The following is a 22,621-nucleotide window of genomic DNA, read 5'->3' on the forward strand; positions in this document are numbered from 1 at the left end:
GGACTCTAACCCGGACGCTTATAAGAAATCCCGCTATGCCCTCCGACGAACCATCAAACAGGCAAAGAGTCAATACAGGACTAAGATTGAATCGTACTACACTGGCTCTGACGCTCGTCGGATGTGGCAGGGCTTGAAAACTATTACAGACTACAAAGGGAAGTACAGCCGCGAGCTTCCCAGTGACACAAGCCTACCAGACGAGCTAAACCACTTCTATGCTCGCTTCGAGGCAAGCAACACTGAAGCATGCATGAGAGCACCAGCTGTTCCAGATGACTATGTGATCACGCTCTCTGTAGCCAATGTGAGTAAGACTTTTAAGCAGGTCAACATTCACAAGGCCGCAGGGCCAGACGGATTACCAGGACGTGTACTCCGATCATGTGCTGACCACCTGGCAAGTGTCTTCACCGACATTTTCAACATGTCCCTGACTGAGTCTGTAATACCAACATGTTTCAAGCAGACCACGATAATCCCAGTGCCCAAGGATACTAAGATAACCTGGGAAAACTCCAGAGTTGGATGGCATACCAGTCGAGGTATACCAAACCTTTTTTGATATACTACATTTTACATTTTCATTTTCGTCATTTAGCAGACGCTCTTATCCAGAGCGACTTACAAATTGGTGCATTCACCTTATGATAGCCAGTGGGACAAACACTTTACAAATCTTATTTTTTTTGGGGGGGGGGGGGTAAGGGTAAGAAGGATTACTTTATCCTATCCCAGGTATTCCTTAAAGAGGTGGGGTTTCAAGTGTCTCCGGAAGGTGGTGAGTGACTCCGCTGTCCTGGCATCGTGAGGGAGCTTGTTCCACCATTGGAGTGCCAGAGCAGCGAACAGTTTTGAGACGGTCATCATACAATGGGATGCGTGAGATAATGAGTAGCATTAGTTCCGGTGCTTTGGACAAATCATGATTTCACAGGCGTTATCATCTTCGAATTTTGGAAGGGGGGGGGGGGGCATTTGAACCATAGACTTTCCTGTAACTTGCAAAGAGAGAAGGGTGGAGCTCTTCGTTCCGGTTCCGATCTCTTCCCTTAACCCATATGGACCCGGAACTTAATCGAACATCTGACAATTACGCAATACTTTAGTTCTGGGTTAACCGAGATTAGACAACGTTTGACAACTGAACGTGGCCCAGGTGAGAGATGGTGAGAGGGGATGAGTGACAGACTCTCTAGCTCCCCCGGTAGGTACTGTAGGAGAAGTGGCTGCAGAGCAGAGGAACATGGAACTTCTGACTGTGGTCCGTTATGGTGAAGACTATCTCGACATATGGGTAGAAAGAGGTCTCTCCCAGTATTGGCCCGTCTCAAAGCGCATCTTGTACACCGCTGGAGTGAAAGCTTCTCTGGTGATGAGTCCTGGGCAGCGCCCATCATCATTAGTAGTCCCTGTGGTGAGAAGGTTCCAGAGTGAAGTGGAGGGATCCAGGCGATGCAGGCTGAGGGCCATGTGGGCTATATACTAAGAGGACCGTTATTAGCATGTTTTAACCACTCCTATGTAAATGGTAGATTATCTGACACTCAAGAAGAAGGTCTGATCTCATTATTACTGAAACAGGATACAAGTGGAAAATATAAAGATCCAGTCCATTAAAAAAATTAGAGGCCCCTTACACTTCAGTGTTGTGATGCAAAAATTCTAGCAAAATGTATAGCGCATAGAATTAAAAAGGTATTGTCGGATATTATTCATTCTAATCAAACAGTTTTTTTACATGGAAGATACATTGGAGATAATATAAGGCAAGTATTGGAAACAATAGAACACTATGGAAAATCTGGGAAACCAGGCCTGCTATTCATAGCAGACTTCGAAAAGGAATTTGATAAAGTACGACTGGGGTTTATATATAAATGCCTGGACAGTGGCGGCTGGCCGATAGAGGGCGCTAGGGCGCCGCCCCTTAAATAAAATTATTTTAAAAAATAAAAAAATAAAAATAATAATAATAATAATAATAAAAACATCAGTATGTCAATATTTGTGTGTTTGAAATATGGAATGCACACAGTAATATGTGTAAGATATGATAGAAAATCATATTCGCAACCTTTCCTCTGCCTGTCAAACGCCTCGTCAGCTCTGGGCGATACAGAAAGTGCCCCGAGGAGGCGGGTCTACGTAGCAGTTAAGCCAATTGCTAATTTAAGATATGAATGTATGACATAAAATGTAGTCAATAAGCGATCTTAAATCGAATCCAAGGAGGGCGATTATTTTACCGCCCTCAAGCTCGCCCCTGATAAAATTATGACCGGGGTCCAGTGACGCCATTTTTACTAGACAACAATGGCGAACGCAAAACGTTACTCCTCCAAGACCCAACCCTAACTCGGTGAAATCTCTCCTCCAAGATCCGTTTGAGAGGAGAACTTTGTCAGAGAAAGTTCGGGTGAAAGAGCTGGGCCCAGATCAACCTGACCTCTCAATCAGACAGCAGGCTAGCGAGAAAGGGAAGCAGTATATGCGCGGCTTCTCCCGTAGCTGGTACACCAGGAAGGCTTGGCTAGCTGGGTGCACTGATGCTAATGCTTTATTTTGCTTTCCGTGCTTGCTTTTAAAACGACGGGGTCAGATTCAGCATGGACAGGTACCGGAGTGAGGGATATGAAGCACCTGTCAGAGAAGGTAAAGAAACATGAGAACACCAGGGCACACATGGACAACTCTGTAAAGCTAGCTGTATTAGGAAGGGTGAACATTGCTACGCAGCTGGATGACGGCCACAGGATTGCGGTGAGGAAACACAATGAGGAGGTGGATAAAAACAGGCACATTCTATCCAAAATTATCGATTGTGTGAAGTTCTGTGGGGCTTTTGAGTTGGCCTTGCGTGGGCACGAGGAGACTGACTCCTCAGACAACCCCGGCATTTTCCGGGGCTTAGTGGATTTTGTTGCCTCCCTCGACAGTGTGCTGGAGGAGCACCTGAAGACAGCTACCGTTTTTAAGGGCACGTCAAAGACGATACAGAACGAGCTGTTGGACTGTATGCTGTCAATGCTTAAGGATTACATCCTGGAGGAAGTAAAGAGTGCTGATTTTATCGCCATTCAAGCTGACGAGACGACTGACGCTTTCCACCCACTGCCAGTTGGTGCTTGTGTGAGTGATTATCATAGAGCCGTCACAATTATATTTGTTTTAGTATTTTAAAAGGAAAGAGAAGACACAATCAGACGTTGATAATAATGCAGGAAAGTACTACACAGTTTGTAATAATTATTCAGGTGTCCACCAGGTCAATTTCTAGAAGAGGCCTAGTTGTTATTGAATATTAACTTTATTGCTAAGTGAACAGCAGAACAAAATTATGTTGCATCCCTCTCACAAATGTAATAGAAAAAGGCTTTAAAACGTAATAACATCAGTTAATTATGTACATCACAGGTTAAAAGCAGTTACTAGACATAGTTTGTGTGTATATACACACTGTCTGTCTGTCTGTCTGTCTGTCTGTCTGTCTATATATATATATAAGTCACTGGTTGTGTGTTGAGGGGGAATTACAGTGAGTTAAGAAGTCTGATTGCAAGTTATCAAATTAAACTTTATTTTTTGGACCCAGGGCCTCAATTCCCTCTTTGTGTGGGGACAGCGCATCTGACGAGCAGCAACAGCCCATCAAGCGACGGAGGATGCTGGGACCAGGAGAACAACAGAGGTTGGCTATAGAGGTAAGTTGTGATGTAATTGTCAGTGTTTCCCACCTAGAACTTTTTTCAGGCCTGGTAGTATGTAGCCAAAACCCTGAACAATCAGCACCTTGGTAATCATATACTTGAGTTGGACATAGGCATGTGTCAGTCAGGATCACTTGCATCAAAATAGCTTAATTGCAAATTAAAGCTGATGATGTATCTTTTACAGGTATGTGATACCATCCTGAGTCATGCCAAAGAGAGGTTCTCCTTCACCCAGCACCTCATCAGCGCAACACTATTGCACGGAGAGTTGTTCCCACAACACAGTGTGAAGTTCCCCGATACAGCGCTTGAAACAACCGTGAGGCGTACCCCATGTTGAACAAGGCCAAGCTCAAAACCAAACTGTCCCTCATCTATGAGAACAGTGAGTTCAAGGCTTGTAGTGGTGCAGTGCCCCTGTACCAGTTCTTCATGGAGAACAACCTTCAGAGCACTTTCACAGAGACTGCCAGCCTCCTCAAGATCCTCATCACCACACCCATGACAACTGCTGAGTCAGAAAGGTGCTTCTCTACACTGAAAAGGATCAAGACCTTCCTGAGAAACAGCATGACACAGGATCGCCTGAACGCTCTGGCCATGCTCTCCATGGAGAAGAAACTTGTCAGGGACATTCCTGACTTTAATCAAAGGGTCATTGAGAGGTTTGCCACTCAGAAGGACAGACGGGCAAAATTCCTGTACAAATAAGATGACAGACACACACACACAGAGCAGCTCTGGCCGCATGTTTCTTTGTATATAGTTGACCTTAGCATAAAAAATCCAGTTATATATGGTACTCTAGAAAGTCTTAATAGTGTCTTTGCTAATATTACTGTATATATGTTGTTTTGTATCAATTAATTGTTGCAGTTCTGGAGCACATTAACAATTAGTCACATTTAGTATGATCATAAAATACTGTATGCTATTCTTCCAGTCAAAGGTTTGAGTTCATCCACTTGATATCCATTTCTATATTATACATCCTTTCATACAGTGTAAGATTTCCTATAAACTTTATAATAATTTCATGTTATTGTCCACTTTCCACTCTGTTCTGACAGCATGCCTGTTGCGTTGCCTGTTTACTACCAATGGTGAAAAGTTCACTTTAAATGCAAATGAAAGGCTTGGGTTTGTGTAATATGTTTTTGTGTAAGAATGCCTCAACTTTTTAATATTGGCATTAAATAATTACTGAATGTTTCACTGAGCACTGCTGTCCTGCAGTTTGTGTTAAAATATATCGCGATGGTTACAGGAAAAAAAAAGTATGGCACAGCCCCACCGAGAATATTTTTCACCAGCCGCCACTGTGCCTGGAGCATTTCAATTTTGGAGAATCTCTTATAAAATGGGTCAAAATCATGTATAGTAACCCTAGGTGTAAAATAGTAAATAATGGCTATTTCTCAGAAAGTTTTAAACTGTCAAGAGGAGTGAAACAAGTTTGTCCACTATCGGCATATCTATTTATTGTGGCCATCGAGATGTTAGCTATTAAAATCAGATCCAACAATAATATCATGGAATTAGAAATCCAGGGCTTAAAAACAAAGGTGTCATTGTACGCTGATGATTCATGTTTTCTTTTAAATCCACAACTAGAATCCCTCCACAGCCTCATAGAGGATCTAGATACATTTTCTAACCTTTCTGGATTACAACCAAATTATGACAAATGTACTATATTACGTATTGGATCACTAAAAAATAAAAATTTTACATTACCATGTAGTATACCAATAAAATGGTCTGATGGTGATGTGGATATACTTGGAATACATATCCCAAAGGAAATAAAGGATCTCACTTCAATACATTTACATAATAATAGAAAGTTAGCAAAAATAGAAAATATCTTGCTACCATGGAAAGGTAAATACCTGTCAATTTGTGGAAAAATCACCCTGATTAACTCTTTAGTATTATCCCAGTTTACCCATTTGCTTATGGTCTTGCCTACGCCTAGCGAACAGTTTTTTAAATTATATGAGAAAAAAATATTCCATTTTATTTGGAACGGCAAGCCAGACAAAATTAAACGGGCCTATTTATATAATGAATATGAATTCGGAGGACAGAAATTATTAAATATTAAAGCATTAGACCTATCACTAAAAGCTTCAGTCATAAAAAAGTTATACTTAAATCCGAACTGGTTCTCTAGCAAATTAGTAAGATTGTCTCACCCAATGTTCAAGAATGGCCTTTTTCCCTTTATTCAGATTACAACCTCTCACTTTCAGTTATTTGAAAAGGAAACAATCTCCCAAATATCACTATTTCTAAAACAAGCCATAGAAAGTTGGTTGCAATTTCAATTGAATCCTCCAGAAACTACAGAACAAATAATGCAATATACTAATTGACAAAAAAACTTTTTTTTTGACAAAATGTTTAAAAAAGGTATAATCTTCGTAAATGATATCATCGGTAGGACTGTTGGAGTTATGTCGCACATGCAGCTAACAAAAACATATGGAAATGTCTGCTCTACCCAAAATTACAACCAAATAATTGCAGCCTTACCGCAAAAATGGAAGAGGAAAGTGGAAGGGGGAGAAAGTAAGGAACTTGTCTGTCAGCCTTGCATTAAAGAACATAATTGGTTAAGGAAAACTGTGATAAATAAAAAAGTATACCAGTTTCATTTAAGGACCAAAGGATTGACACCCGTCCTATATAGATTGCAAAATAGTTTGGAAGAGATTTTTGACGTACCGATCCCATGGCATAGTGTTTATGAACTGATACACAAAACGACACCGGATTCAAAACTTAGAATCTTTCAATTTAAATTATTATATAAAATTATTGCTATAAATAGAATGTTATTTATATGGGGGATACAATCTTCCCAGCTCTGCAGATTTTGCTGCAAAGAGACAGAATCATTAGATCATTTGTTTTGGTACTGTCCATTTGTAGCTTGTTTTTGGACACAGGTCCAGGAATGGCAAAAGGATTGCAATATTGACCTGGAGCTAACCTTGCAGATAGCATTACTGGGTGATCTGAAAAGTCATAGTCAATCGATCAATAATATAATAATACTTTTAGCAAAAATGTTTGTTTTCAATTCACAATCTGTAGAAACAATGAGAATAGAAAGGTTCAGAACTTTTGTAAAACATCACAGTACGGTTGAAAAAGATATGGCAAATAGAAATCCTATATGGATGGTGTTAAGAGATAGATGGGAGGTGTTGAATGGAGTTGAAGGATGGGACTAATAACAACTAACAACAAATAATAACAAGATAACTAATAAAGTAAGCATACTGTGTCCATAATAAGTATATAGGTTGTAGGTTGGGAGCTTTTGTGAAAGAGCACAGTTAGAAAGATATGGTATATAGAAGCAAACCGGATGGACATCATGAAAATGATTGGAAAGGTTGAGGGTAGAAGAAGTTAGGGAGAAAGAACAAACAAAATGTAATTATTGTAAAATTGACTGTGTCCATAAAATGTATATAGTAAGTATAAGCTGGAAGTAGAGGCCTAAGCATTGTTGTTCACTAGTTTACTCCAAGTAGGGAAAGGGTGGTGGGGTTGGAAAGTAATAAAGGGGAATATATTTTTTTCAAGTATGTGTATGTGTATATATGTGTATATATATGTATATATGTGTGTATATATATATATATATATATATATATATATATATGTATATATATATATATATATATACAGTGGGGAGAACAAGTATTTGATACACTGCCGATTTTGCAGGTTTTCCTACTTACAAAGCATGTAGAGGTCTGTAATTTTTATCATAGGTACACTTTAACTGTGAGAGACGGAATCTAAAACAAAAATCCAGAAAATCACATTGTATGATTTTTAAGTAATTAATTTGCATTTTATTGCATGACATAAGTATTTGATCACCTACCTACCAGTAAGAATTCCAGCTCTCACAGACATGTTAGTTTTTCTTTAAGAAGCCCTCCTGTTCTCCACTCATTACCTGTATTAACTGCACCTGTTTGAACTCGTTACCTGTATAAAAGTCACCTGTCCACACACTCAATCAAACAGACTCCAACCTCTCCACAATGGCCAAGACCAGAGCGCTGCGTAAGGACATCAGGGTTAAAATTGTAGACCTGCACAAGGCTGGGATGGGCTACAGGACAATAGGCAAGCAGCTTGGTGAGAAGGCAACAACTATTGGCGCAATTATTAGAAAATGGAAGAAGTTCAAGATGACGGTCAATCACCCTCGGTCTGGGGTTCCATGTAAGTTCTCACCTCGTGGGGCATCAATGATCATGAGGAAGGTGAGGGATCAGCCCAGAACTACACGGCAGGACCTGGTCAATGACCTGAAGAGAGCTGGGACCACAGTCGCAAAGAAAACCATTAGTAACGCACTACGCCGTCATGGATTAAAATCCTGCAGCGCACGCAAGGTTCCCCTGCTCAAGCCAGCGCATGTCCAGGCCCGTCTGAAGTTTGCCAATGACCATCTGGATGATCCAGAGGAGGAATGGGAGAAGGTCATGTGGTCTGATGAGACAAAAATATAGCTTTTTGGTCTAAACTCCACTCGCCGTGTTTGGAGGAAGAAGAAGGATGAGTACAACCCCAAGAACACCATCCCAACCGTGAAGCATGGAGGTGGAAAAATCATTCTTTGGGGATGCTTTCCTGCAAAGGGGACAGGACGACTGCACCGTATTGAGGGGAGGATGGAAGGGGCCATGTATCGCGAGATCTTGGCCAACAACCTCCTTCCCTCAGTAAGAGCATTGAAGATGGGTCGTGGCTGGGTCTTCCAGCATGACAACGACCCGAAACACACAGCCAGGGAAACTAAGGAGTGGCTCCGTAAGAAGCATCTCAAGGTCCTGGAGTGGCCTAGCCAGTCTCTAGACCTGAACCCAATAGAAAATCTTTGGAGGGAGCTGAAAGTCCGTATTGCCCAGCGACAGCCCCAAAACCTGAAGGATCTGAAGAAGGTCTGTATGGAGGAGTGGGCCAAAATCCCTGCTGTAGTGTGTGAAACCCTGTCAAGACCTACAGGAAACGTATGATCTCTGTAATTGCAAACAAAGGTTTCTGTACCAAATATTAAGTTCTGCTTTTCTGATGTATCAAATACTTATGTCATGCAATAAAAAGCAAATTAATTACTTAAAAATCATACAATGTGATTTTCTGGATTTTTGTTTTAGATTCCGTCTCTCACAGTTGAAGTGTACCTATGATAAAAATGACAGACCTCTACATGCTTTGTAAGTAGGAAAACCTGCAAAATCGGCAGTGCATCAAATACTTGTTCTCCCCACTGTATGTATATATATATATGTGTATATGTATATGTATGTGTATGTAGTGGAACAAGTTGAGAGCTTCAAGTTCCTTGGTGTCCACATCACCAACAAACTATCATGGTCCAAACACACCAAGACAGTCGTGAAGAGGGCACGACAAAGCCTATTCCCCCTCAGGAGACTGAAAAGATTTGGCATGTGTCCTCAGATCCTGAAAAAAGTTATACAGCTGCACCATCGAGAGCATCTTGACTGGTTGCATCACCGCCTGGTATGGCAACTGCTCGGCCTCCGACCGCAAGGCACTACAGAGGGTAGTGCGTACGGCCCAGTACATCACTGGGGTCAAGCTTCCTGCCATCCAGGAAGTAGGGAAAGGGTGGTGGGGTTGGAAAGTAATGAAGGGGAATATATATATTTTTAAAGTATGTGTATGTATGTATGTATGTATGTATGTATGTGTGTATGTATGTGTGTATGTATGTGTGTATATATATATATATATGTATGTGTATATGTGTATATGTGTATATATATATATATATATGTGTATGTATGTGTATATGTGTATATGTATGTGTATGTATAGGTCCAAAAGGCTTCTCAACAGCTTCTACCCCCAAGCCATAAGACTCCTGAACAGCTAATCGTGGTTACCCAGACTATTTGCACTGCCCCCCCCACCCCCACCCCATCTTTTTACGCTGCTGCTACTCTGTTAATTATTAATGCATAGTCACTTTAACTCTACCCACATGTACATATTACTTCAACTACCTCAACTAGCCGGTGCCCCTGCACATTGACTCTGCACCGGTACCCCCCTGTATATAGCCTCCCTACTGTTATTTTATTTTACTGCTGCTCTTTTTTTCTCAACACTTTTTTGTTGTTGTTTTATTTTACTTTTTTATTAAGAAATAAATGCATTGTTGGTTAAGGGCTGTAAGTAAGCATTTCACGGTAATGTCTACACCTGTTGTATTCGGCGCATGTGGCAAATAACATTTGATTTGATTTGATTTTATGGCCACAGACTAAGCTCCCCCTGTAGGGACCATGGGGTGGCATGACCCTGTCTCTGACCCAGGTCACAAGACAGGTGGCTCCTACCATTCACAGTTTAGAGAGGGTGACTTGTTTAGGCTCCTTAGATCAAATAAATTATGTTTCATTGTCACATACACTGGATAGGTGCAGTGAAATGTGTCATTTTACAGGGTCAGCCATAGTAGTACGGCACCCCTGGAGAAAATGTGGGTTAAGTGCCTTGCTCAAGGGCACATCGACATAGTTTTCACCTTGTCAGTTCGGGTATTCGAACCAGCGACCTTTCTGGGTGTCTGAATTATATATCTTCTAATTCACAGACGTAAATATCTGGAATCTCTATTTACAGATTAGATTGTTAATAACGGTTTCCACTAATGTTATTTTTATGAGCTTCTGTAGATTGTTCTCAGTATGTCAGACATACAGTGGGGGAAAAAAGTATTTAGTCAGCCACCAATTGTGCAAGTTCTCCCACTTAAAAAGATGAGAGAGGCCTGTAATTTTCATCATAGGTACACGTCAACTATGACAGACAAAATGAGAAAAAAGAAATCCAGAAAATCACATTGTAGGATTTTTAATGAATTTATTTGCAAATTATGGTGGAAAATAAGTATATTAATAGCAGATGTTATTGCGGGTGTAGCGAAATGCTTGAGTTCCTAGCTCCAACAGTGCAGTAATATCTAACAATACACACAAATCTAAAAGTAAAAGAATCATCTAATTTTTCAAAAGTACCTGTAACTGATTACAGTTGACCATTTTTTGTAATAAGATTACATGTATTCACTTACTCCCCAACCCTGTTGAGGATACATATTGTTGCATTTAGTCCGAACATGCTACCCTGTCTGAGGTGCTGACAGAGGAGGCCAAGGATGTTGGCAGTGGCTTCCCCTGCCCAGGGCCTTGTCTCTACAGCTCTGCTCTGATGTGTGGACAAAACACTTACAGACTCGTCATTCACACAGTAACACACCCCTCTGGGCTAAAGGAGATTTAGTTGGGTTTAAATGTATAAGAAAGGTGTGAAAAGCAAACAGAAGGTACAGTAAAGGTCACTTCAATGGCTCTTTAAAGGGAATGGAAACACTAGGATTTACAACGCCAGCTAACTGTAAATCGCCATATTGGCGTTGTTGCATCACTGGCAGGAGAGAGATTTCGATTTACTTCCTAAAGTGTTTCCATTCCCCTTAAAAGACTGTCACAATAGATACAGTACAGTGTTAATCATTTCTGCTATCCAGGGTTTTAATCCCAGCTATATTTGTGGTCAGATTTTGCTCACTGTATATCCACATGACAAATACCAGAGAGTTCTAGAGGGAAAGCTTCAGTTTTGCTTTATCATGCAGACGTTTCCAAAGTGCATTTCAAACAGGCGGGTGAGATGGGATGAGCCCAGCTCTTGTGTCTGATATACTGATAAATAATGGGTGTAAATGCCTATATTGGACATCCAGAAAATGCTCTCAGGTCTTGTCTTGAAGTGGAGGGGTAGACCTGAGCCCTGGCCTCTCTCCTGTCTCCTCTGTATGACTGCAGCGTTGATGTTCCCCACTATATGAATGGGCCTCTGTCTGCAGACTTGTCCTCTTCACTGTCCCCATTGTCTCTCCTGATTGACAGGCCCAACTCTGATAACGTTAAAGGATGTGATATCCCAGACTGCATTGCAGGCAGCATCCCCTGTCAGAAGGAAGAGGTAGGCCTATAACACTACCATATTGTTATTTTTCAGAAAAATGGAATGAACAAGATATGGTCAAGCATAGTCGGTGGTGGGAAAAATAACTAGTTAATGGAACTTTAATACAATGCCTAAAAATAGACAGAAGCAACATTAAAATATGGATATGCTTTGATGGTCTGCCTGAGCTGTACTTGCAATGGGTTTTCTGTAGGAATTCTGTACACACACCATCACAGATAACTCTAGTTATGACACGTCAGGCTGAGTGACGTGATTAGGCCATAGGAGTGTGTGTTGCACACTCTCTCTTTCAATCTCTCCCTCGCTCTCTTTCTCTCTCCCTCTCTATCTCTTTCTCGCTCGCTCGCTCTCTTTTTCAACCCTTTATGTTTTTCAGTGCCAATATGTCAACCTAATGTCATCTCGCTCTCAGCTTCCATTCCTCAGGTACCCCTTTTTCATACAACAACCCCCCTTGCTATCTACCGCCCTCTCTCTCTTCTCTCTTTTATCCTGAAGTGAAATAATCCTTATCTTGAGGATGGGCCATCTCACATCCTCACTCCACCATTAGAAGACACCTGATCCTTGGTGAGGAGGAGGTTGTAATTATGGCAAATGGCTGTTGTTTTTTTATAACTTAACTGCACGTGGAATCCAGTCATGCTTGAACTCTGTACATGGAACCATACCTCCTTGCCCGTCCAAATAAAATATTGAAATATTGATAATTTATTTGATCAAGTCGCGCGCCGAAAGAAAGACACATTAATCTCAGATAAAGCATCCGATCGAGCGAAACAGCGCCCCTCTGTCTCAGTATGTGTAGACTATGTATCTGATGCTGTCTGGACAAAAAGAGTATGGCATGTCATACTATTTCTGGCCAGACATGATAGATACATGTTCTACATATAGTAAGACAGAGGGGCGCTGTTTGGCTCGCTCTGACTCTTTCTCCGGTGATAGTTCTAGCGGAGAGGGAGAGGCGAAGCGAGAGGGCTCACTTTCGCATAAATCTGTCCAGGAAATGCCAAATGCGTTTTTTATGGGCATATTATGTAGACCTAAGCTTCTAGCTTGCCTTCCCGCCTTTGGGACAACGACTCCCATTGTTAGGACGGAGACATGAGCATCTCATCATTATATACGGATCTCTTGCGAATTGGAAAGGAAAGTTGGCGATTGCACATTGTACTGTTCGGATGCTGGCTTCCCCAAAGTAAATTGATGTTGTGCCAAAATTATATAATTACTCCTGTTTAAATAAAATCATTAAAAATACTTCACCAGAGTGCATGACTTATCCACAGAGGATCATTAGCTTCTTTAAAAATGTTTGCTGTGGATTGTTTCAAATCACAAGTGTATAGGCTATGCCTATTTGGGAAGCCCGCAATTTGGGCAGCGTGTGTGGCAATAGGCCTAGCTGGTTGAGTTGCGGCTGTCAGTGAAAAGCATCTAAAATATGTGTCTTGATAATGTGTCTTGAGTATAATTTAACATGTTGGAACAAGAAGAAGGGGAGGGCTGTGTGGCGAAAATATGACGCATCTCTCTCCAGGATACATGCACTCAGCTCTCCAAAATGCTCTCAGCTGTCTCCCGCCAATTCTTATGCATTCATTGTGTGAATTGTTTTCCCTTTGTATATTTTTTAATCAATTACCCATTACATTATATGTCACCAGTAGGCCTAGTAAATGTACCATTAATCCTGTCATACAGCCGCAATAACATCTGCTAAACACTTGTATGTGACCAATACATTTTGATTTGATTTGGTTACATGCATTTCTGTAAATGCATGGATTAATTAGTCATTTAGCCTATAGTTCTCATTATCGGAGTGGAAACTTTGTTTTCAGCGTTCACAACCTGCTACACTTGTGAGAAACAAATTTTGGTTTATTTCATAGCCATAATTTATGAGTTCTGTCAATGTTTTCATTGTCTTTTGTTTGGAGTGCTCCACGTGAGCAATGAGCATGTGTCTGGTTTCTCTATAGGAACATACAGATGGAGCGCGCGCGCCTGAGCATGCATAGAAGTAGGCCTACCTGGCCTGCTGCGTGCATGTGTAGGAAAGTGCCCATTTGGGATTTCTGATTGTCTTAAGTCAACACGTCCACCACTAATAAGATGAGCTTCTCATTCATTTTTTTCTTCACCTCACACAGTAAGTCAACAGTCTTTTTTTTTTTTTTTTTTTTACATCCTTTGCGAATAATAATAGTTCTTCACAGTATTTTAAAAATCTTTCCAACACTCTTCCGGCCTCGATAATCGCCAAGCCTCGGTGTGAAAGAGAAACATACAGTATCATGATCTGATGATCCCATATATCCAGTGGAAAGGTAAAAATAACAGCTGTCTGTCCCGAGCTCACTGGTGCAGGAAACTCTAGGTAGACAGGCGGAGTAGAGAGATTAATGTTAATTCGAAAGAACTGGAATTTTCATCAGGATATTTTCATCGACTTTAGGCCTATGTATTTTACTTAGTCGATGATGGAAGTTATAGGTCTACTGCTGCATTGGCCTATAGGCTATCTCTGAGTTCCATGCGCTCATTTCTTTAACCGCCAATGGATCACAGTGTAGGCTAGCAATGTGTCCATATGGCAGAGGCTGGTGCTCTCGCTTTAGTTGAATTTTAACTTTTAGATTGTATAATGTTTAATTAAGATTTTTATGATTAACCATGTGACAATGATTTTGATAAACGAAAATGTTATTATTGAAATGATACTGTTCGACGAAAATGCGCATATAAAAATAAGAATAACTGGCACACAGATCGGTAGAAATGGTAGGATAAATTGTAAGCTTCCCCAAAATTGAAACTCATGAGCTGTCTATAGTGATTACCATAACACCCATAACAAATTGTGAACGCACAAGCGCGTGAACACATAAGAGGTCCCTTGGAAAGACGTGCCCCCCTATGGAAATCAAAGTCCAGTCCAACTGATTCGTTCTGCCGCCGGCCCTGAACATGAGGTGCGTAATATCACATTTGAAAAAACATTGAAGCCGTGATTGGAAATATAATGATTAATTCATGTAAAAAAAAAAAGAAGATTAATTACATAATAGTTGCCCTTATACAAGGTTAACAAATAGTTGAGATGAACACTTTTGAGGTAGGCTGTCTAACAGCTGAATCCCAACATTTACAAATAACAACAGCACTCTATTCAGTACAATAAGCCTGAGAGTTAAGAACAGACCAAGATCACAAGAAGCACCAGAGAAACGGATCCCTTCCCTCCTCATGGGACAATGCACCAGACATCTATCTGTCAACGCTTCCACCAAATAACATGACTTTCATACACAAGCAGTTCCGTTCCTCTGACTCTCAGATCCGCACAACACAAATCAAACTCAACATCCAGACATAAAATAGAACCCGGGCACATTCCTTTTAAAGTGTAACTTTAGGCAGACCGTTTTAAGTGTGCTTGATTTATTTAATTTATCAAGAGCAAACAACCCTCCCCTTTGGTTTCAGCAAAGGAAGCAGAGATCTTTAAAATAAATAATCAGCACATAGATCATACCTCCATTATGTCTCTGTGGTAAATCTGTTAGAGTGTCAGTGAGAGACCATAAGCATACAGGGCTACAGTGTTATTACATGTTGGTACTGTGATTTGTTGTGACTGAAGTGTCATCAAATGTAACATAGGCCTACCTGTCGTTCAACAGTTATCATACACACACACACACACACCAGTGTTGTGGTCAATTGGAATTTAAGTCAGTCAATTCAGGAAGTAAATTATTAGATTTGTTCAATTATACATTTAAATCACTTCCTGAATTGACTGCCTTCAATTCGAATTGACCCCAACCCTGACACACACACAGCTGCCTTCACACACACACACACACACACACACACACACACACACACACACACAACACACTGTAAAAAAATAAGTATTAGCCTACCCTGCTAGTAGTCTTATAAGCATGAGTCATGTTTTGTTTGTTTGCGCCCCCTCCTATTAAAGTTCGACCAGTGGAGGGGGCTGATCGTGAACTACAGGAAACGGAGAGCCGGGCACGCCCCCATCCACATCAACAGGGCTGTAGTGGAGCGGGTCGAGAGCTTCAAGTTCCACATCACTAAATAATTAACATGGTCCACACACACCAACACAGTTGTGAAGAAGGCACGTCAGCGCCTCTTCCCCCACAGGAGGTTGAAAAGATTCAGCATGGGCCCTCAGATCCTCCAAAAGTTATATAGCTGCACCATTGAGAGCATCTTGACTGGCTGCGTCACCGCTTGGTATGGCAACTGTTTGGCATCCGACTGCAAGGCGCTACAGAGGGTAGTGCGTACGGCCCAGTACATCACTGGCGCTGAGCTCCCTGCCATCCAGGACCTCTATGCCAGGCGGTGTCAGAGGAAGGCCCTAAGAATTGTCAATGACTCCAGCCACCCAAGTCACAGACTGTTCTCTCTGCTACCGCACGGCAAGCAGTACCGATGCACCAAGTCTGGAACCAACAGGACCCTGAACAGCTTCTACCCCCAATCCATAAGACTATATATAGTAAACCAAATAGCTACCAGGATTATCTGCATTGACCCTCTTTGCACTAACTCTTTGGACTCATCACATACGCTGTTGCTACTGTTTATTATCTATCCTGTTGCCTAGTCAATTTACCCCTACCTACAATATATGGACATACACTATATATACAAAAGTATGTGGATTCGGGCTATTTCAGCCACACCCGTTGCTGACAGGTGTATAAAATCGAGTACACAGCCATGCAATCTCTGTAGACAAACACTGACAGTAGAACGTTAGGTGGAGGAGGAATAATGGTCTGGGGCAGTTTTTCATGGTTCAGGCTAGGCCCCTTAGTTCCAGTGAAGGGAAATTTTAACGCTACAGCATACAATTACATTCTAGACGATTCTGTGCTTCCAACTTTGTGGCAACAGTTTGGGGAAGGTCCTTTCCTGTTTCAGCATGACAATGCCCCCGGGCACAAGCGAGGTCCGTACAGAAATGGTTTGTCGAGATCGGTGTGGAAGAACTTGACTGGCCTGCACAGAGCCCTGACCTCAATCCCATTGAACACCTTTGGGATGAATTGGAACGCCGACTGCGAGCCAGGCCTAATCGCCCAACATCAGTGCCCGACCTCACTAATGCTCTTGTTGCTGAATGGAATCAAATCCTTGCAGCAATGTTCTAACATCTAATGGAAAGCCTTCCCAGAAGAGTGGAGGCTGTTATAGCAGCAAAGGGGGGACCAACTCTATATTAATGCCCATGATTTTGGAATGAGTTGTTCGACAAGCAGGTGTCCACATACTTTTGGTAATGTAGTGTATCTACCTCAATTACCTCGTACCCCTGCACATCGACTCAGTACATAGCTAAGTTATCCTTACTCATTGTGGATTTATTCCTCGTGTTATAATCGTTACTCATTGTGTATTTATTCCTCATGTTATAATTGTTTCTATATTGTTTATGAAGCATATGGCAAATACATTTGATTTGATTGATTTGCTCTACAAAATAATGAGTCGTCATCAATGTTTTTTTAATCAATACTAAAACACAATTTAAACTGAAATTGACATCATGTGGGCTGCAAGGAAGAATAGCCTACACTCCAGTTCGGATGTTGCCGACAAGATGGACACAAAAATATTGATTGGCCTATATTTTTTAAAGAAAAGTATTGTTTGCACTTCAAAGACGACAGCAGCATTACTTTAATGGAGGAATAAGGGATTAGCGAAAGTGTGTTGTCTGTCTCCCTCAATTGAATGTATTCCTAATATCGAGGTGCGCAGCCTATTGGGACCGTCCCAGTCGGTATTGAACACGCCTCCCGCAACCTCTGATAGGATCGGCGTTGCAAATCATCCCAAAAACCCGTCAACTAATGCAGCCTATTCCATTTCCAAGACGTTCAAACAGTCACAGAGCCAAAACACTGACCTAATGCGCAAAGCTAACAAACGGAGGAGTGTATGTTTGTTTTAGAGCCGTGGACTATTCAAAAGCTTGGACCTGGGGCGAAGTTTGAAGGCTGCAGGAGGAATTCCTGGTGAGTAAAGTGTTTCGTTTATTTAGTAACCGCAAATACACATGGGATCAATAAGCGACAATGCAGTGGCATATAATGCAAACGGAGCCCCCCAAGAAGGATTTGAACACATTTACATTATTTATTATTTGAGAAAGAAAATACATAGTACAACAGGAATAGAAAAGCCAAGTGCAATATGATACTATATGTAGTGCGTACTGTTTGTGTGTTGAGTTTCTGTGGTAATGCGCTTCTTGTTGACCCACTTTGACCCACATCCTCCTGTGTCAGGAGTCAGGACCATAACACCATAACCAGAATACAGAGAAAAAATATGATCCATGACTGTATGAATAATACTTCCTATATGGGTGGAGAAAATTATGCCTGTCATTTGAGTAAAATGTGGCATTCTATTTGACTATAACCTTAAATATATTTGAAAATCTGTTTTTGTGTTTGATATTAATAAATGATACTCCCTGAACAAAAGAGGACTGTATGATTCTCCACAAGATAATTATTAGGCTACAGATTCCTAGTTACTGTTATTATTACAGAATAATTACCACATTTCTACGTTTTGCACATGTTATATTCCTAAATCAAGAGGTTGGTGTATTCAAGGAGTAGAAACCATGAGCTCCATTTGGAACAGAACACACCCCTGTCAGATTGTACTAAATACATACCACCATCTGTATGCAGTGCTATGCCATGCATGCAGGTTCAATTTCACACATTTGGTCAGGATTACAGGGTCCTGATCCACTGTGGAAAAGGAACCCAATATTGCAATGGATGTTAATGTAGACTAACATGTGCATGGAGGCTCCCACAGCCTTGTCTTGTCCATGTATAGTGTTTTCCCTACCTTCAGACAGATGCATCTATGGAGGCCAGAGGTTTTGGGGTTGTGCTTTGTTCACAGGGGGTGGGGGGTGGGGGAGGGGGTGGGTGTGCTGCTGTTGCTATGTGGATTTTAGTGCATCTGTTTGGGAGTGGTCTCTCTCGTTGCTCCATATTCTGCTCAATAGTCAGAGGTTGCTGGAGGGAATACACTTGCCCTAGTCTCCTGCTCCCTCCTGCTAGGCTGCTCCCTCCTACTCCCTCCTGCTAGGCTGCTCCCTCCTACTCCCTCCTGCTAGGCTGCCCCTTCCTGCTAGGCTGCTCCCTTCTGCTCCCTCCTGCTAGGCTGCTCCCGCCTAGTCCCTCCTGCTAGGCTGCTCCCTCCTACTCCCTCCTGCTAGGCTGCTCCCTTCTGCTCCCTCCTGCTAGGCTGCTCCCATCTGCTCCCTCCTGCTAGGCTGCTCCCTCCTACTCTTTCCTGCTAGGTAGCTCCCTCCTACACCCCCCTGCTAGGCTGCTCCCGTCTGCTCCCTCCTGCTAGGCTGCTCCCTCCTACTCCCTCCTGCTAGGCTGCTCCCTTCTGCTCGGCTGCTCCCTCCTGCTAGGCTGCTCCTACCTGCTCCCTCCTGCTAGGCTGCTCCCCCCTGCTCCCTCCTGCTAGGCTGCTCCCTCCTGCTAGGCTGCTCCTACCTGCTCCCTCCTGCTAGGCTGCTCCCCCTGCTCCCTCCTGCTAGGCTGCTCCCTCCTGCTCCCTTCTGCTCGGCTGCTCCCTCCTGCTAGGCTGCTCCCCCCTGCTCCCTTCTGCTCGGCTGCTCCCTCCTGCTAGGCTGCTCCTACCTGCTCCCTCCTGCTAGGCTGCTCCCCCCTGCTCCCTCCTGCTAGGCTGCTCCCTCCTGCTCCCTCCTGCTAGGCTGCTCCCCTCTGTGAGCTCATACTGTGGTAGTAGTCCTGTCAGGTTGGCTCAGATCACTTTGCGGAACATCTCTGTACCCATTTATGCCATGCATGAGTGCCACTCAAATCTGGTGGTCAGAGAAAAAGGACTGTTGACGACCAGAGGGTCCCTCCTCAGCCTGATCACTACAAATAAACTTTGATTTTGGATGTTTGAAAAGGTCCTGAGAACGTCGATATATGCCTTGCTCAGCGCTCACAACAAAAAAAGGAAAATGATTGACCAGCACTGGGCACGAGCATGTGATGCTCGGAGCCGAAGCTCGCTGCTCAGACAACTGAGCCACTGAAGTTCACAATGATCTAGCAAGCCGTGAGAATACTTGATGATACTTGTTGGTAATAGCGAGTCATTTTATATATATATTTTTTTAAGCCTTCCCCAAACCATAGCCCTAACCTTAACCACTCGGAATTAATGCCTAAACTGTTAACCTTTGAGTTGTTTCTGTTTTAACCCTGTAAGCACTTGGAATTAACCCTGTAAACAAGCGGAATTAATGCGTCAGAAATAGACGTTCATCCAAAATACATTGAATTTCAAAGGGAAACAATGAGATCTTCTTGCCCTCCTACTGTAGCATAGAGCTAGTTATCACCCAGTATGGATCCCTATGCTATAAGGCATTCACAGTGTTTTCTCTTTTATTATTATTTTTAAAACTATTTTTCCTTGAGGTTTCATCTGTGTCAACGGTTAGATAAGGACACAGATACATAGAAGGAAAAAAATTTAAAAAGCTCTTCTTGCCAATCTGTGCCACTAGTTGAAATCCCTAGCACAACATCACTGACGACGACCTTACTTATGAACTGATGCATATGCTGTGTGTGATCAGAATAGAGGAGTATATGAACTGATATGTGATCAGAATAGAGGAGTATATGAACTGATATGTGATCAGAATAGAGGAGTATATGAACTGATATGTGATCAGAATAGAGGAGTATATGAACTGATATGTGATTAGAATAGAGGAGTATATGAACTGATATGTGATCAGAATAGAGGAGTATATGAACTGATATGTGATCAGAATAAGAGGAGTATATGAACTGATATGTGATCAGAATAGAGGAGTATATGAACTGATATGTGATCAGAATAGAGGAGTATATGAACTGATATGTGATCAGAATAAGAGGATAAGTGGGTTTAATTCAGTGTGGCTTGTGAGTTGGTAATTGTGTGGCTTGTGAGTTGGGGCTCTGCATGCTTTTGTTGGGAGGCCATCGGCAAAACTATAGAGGATGACTAATTCGTTTTTGAGATGAAAGGTCCTCCAGTAAACTGTGGATGCGTCCCAAATGTCCCCTATTCCCTTTATAGTGCACTCATTTTGTATTTGTATGTGTATTTATTATGGATCCCCATTAGTTCCTGCCAAGGCAGCAGCTACTCTTCCTGGGGTCCAGCAAAATTAAGGCAGTTATACAATTTTAAAAACATTACAATACATTCACAACAGAATACACAACACATTAAGTGTCTGCCTTCAGGCCACTACTCTACTACCACAAAATCCATGTGTTCGTGTGTGTGCATAATGCGTATGTTATCATGTGGCCCTGGTCAAAAGTAGTGCACTATGTAGGGAATAGGGTGTCATTTGGGATGCACTCTGTGTTTTTCTGTGGGCTGGCTGTGCTCTGCAGCACTAGGCTGATGCCTGGGCCTGGGGGGTGGATGTATGGGCTGGCCGCCACGCTCTCTGCAGCACTAGGCTGATGCCTGGGCCTGGGGGGGGTGGATGGGCTGGCCGCTACACTCTCTGCAGCACTAGGCTGATGCCTGGGCCTGGGGGGTGGATGTATGGGCTGGCCGCCACGCTCTCAACCCAAATCAGAGCCTGCTAGAGCTGGGAAGAGCTGCTCACATGCTCGAGATGAATATTCCGTTTGTAAATCATGACTGAGAAACACAAATGTGTTTGAGACCTTGTTTCATTTTTGAGTGTTCTTTCAGGAGTATTTCAAATGAACGATGAGAGGAGTGTAATAGCATTCTATTTAGGTTAGTGTACATGATTGAATCAATAAATGCAGCAAGATTTTATAGCTACGATCAAAATGTTTTATATTGATTGAATTTACTGATGTGCACTTACTGTAACAGCCATTTATAAATTCACTCAGAAAATATTAATTGTGTGTCTATTTAATATACCCGTCCCTGCAACTTAATGTGTGCACCATTAAAATGTGTATTAACATTGCATTACCTCTGTATCATTGATGGATAGATCTACGGTCCGACCCACCCTGCTGTGTGATGGATTGACCACGTATACCCTGACACGGTTGAGAAATGGACTGTCACCCTATTCCTCTATCCACCCTATTCCTCTATTCACCCTATTCCTCTATCCACCCTATTCCTCTATCCAACCTATTCCTCTATCCACCCTATTCCTCTATCCAACCTATTCCTCTATCCACTCTATTCCTCTATCCACTCTATTCCTCTATCCACCCTATTCCTCTATCCACCCTATACCTCTATCCACTCTATTCCTCTATCCACCCTATTCCTCTATTCACCCTATTCCTCTATCCACCCTATTCCTATATTCACCCTATTCCTCTATCCACCCTATTCCTCTATCCACCCTATTCCTCTATTCACCCTATTCCTCTATTCACCCTATTCCTCTATCCACCCTATTCCTCTATCCAACCTATTCCTCTATCCACCCTATTCCTCTATCCACTCTATTCCTCTATCCACTCTATTCCTCTATCCACTCTATTCCTCTATCCACCCTATTCCTCTACCCACCCTATTCCTCTATTCACCCTATTCCTCTATCCACCCTATTCCTCTATTCACCCAAAACCTCTACCCACCCTATTCCTTTATCCACCCTTTTCCTCTATCCACCCTATCCCTCTATCCACCCTATTCCTCTATCCACCCTATTTCTCTATTCACCCTATTTCTCTATCCACCCTATTCCTCTATCCACCCTATTCCTCTATCCACCC

General features: G+C 42.2%; 2 protein-coding genes across 2 annotated transcripts in view; one reads left to right on the plus strand and one right to left on the minus strand.

The window, feature by feature from the left end:
• Window positions 1-1,170: 1,170 nt before the first annotated feature.
• On the minus strand, window positions 1,171-1,473 carry LOC121555190 (5-hydroxyisourate hydrolase-like). The gene is given in 2 exon segments (XM_041869016.1): window positions 1,171-1,314; window positions 1,317-1,473. Coding segments are annotated over 2 exon segments (276 nt in total). The 3' UTR covers window positions 1,171-1,195.
• Window positions 1,474-17,342: 15,869 nt separating this feature from the next.
• The window catches only part of LOC121555126 (ly6/PLAUR domain-containing protein 6), a 43,833-nt gene continuing 38,554 nt past the window's right edge, over window positions 17,343-22,621 (plus strand). Inside the window, exon 1 of the mRNA XM_041868931.2 lies at window positions 17,343-17,851. The gene's annotated coding sequence lies outside the window, so the exon portion shown is untranslated. The remainder of the gene's footprint in view (window positions 17,852-22,621) is intronic.

This window comes from Coregonus clupeaformis, chromosome 40 (assembly GCF_020615455.1).
Source record: "Coregonus clupeaformis isolate EN_2021a chromosome 40, ASM2061545v1, whole genome shotgun sequence".
In the NCBI taxonomy this organism is placed as follows: Eukaryota; Metazoa; Chordata; class Actinopteri; order Salmoniformes; family Salmonidae; genus Coregonus; species Coregonus clupeaformis.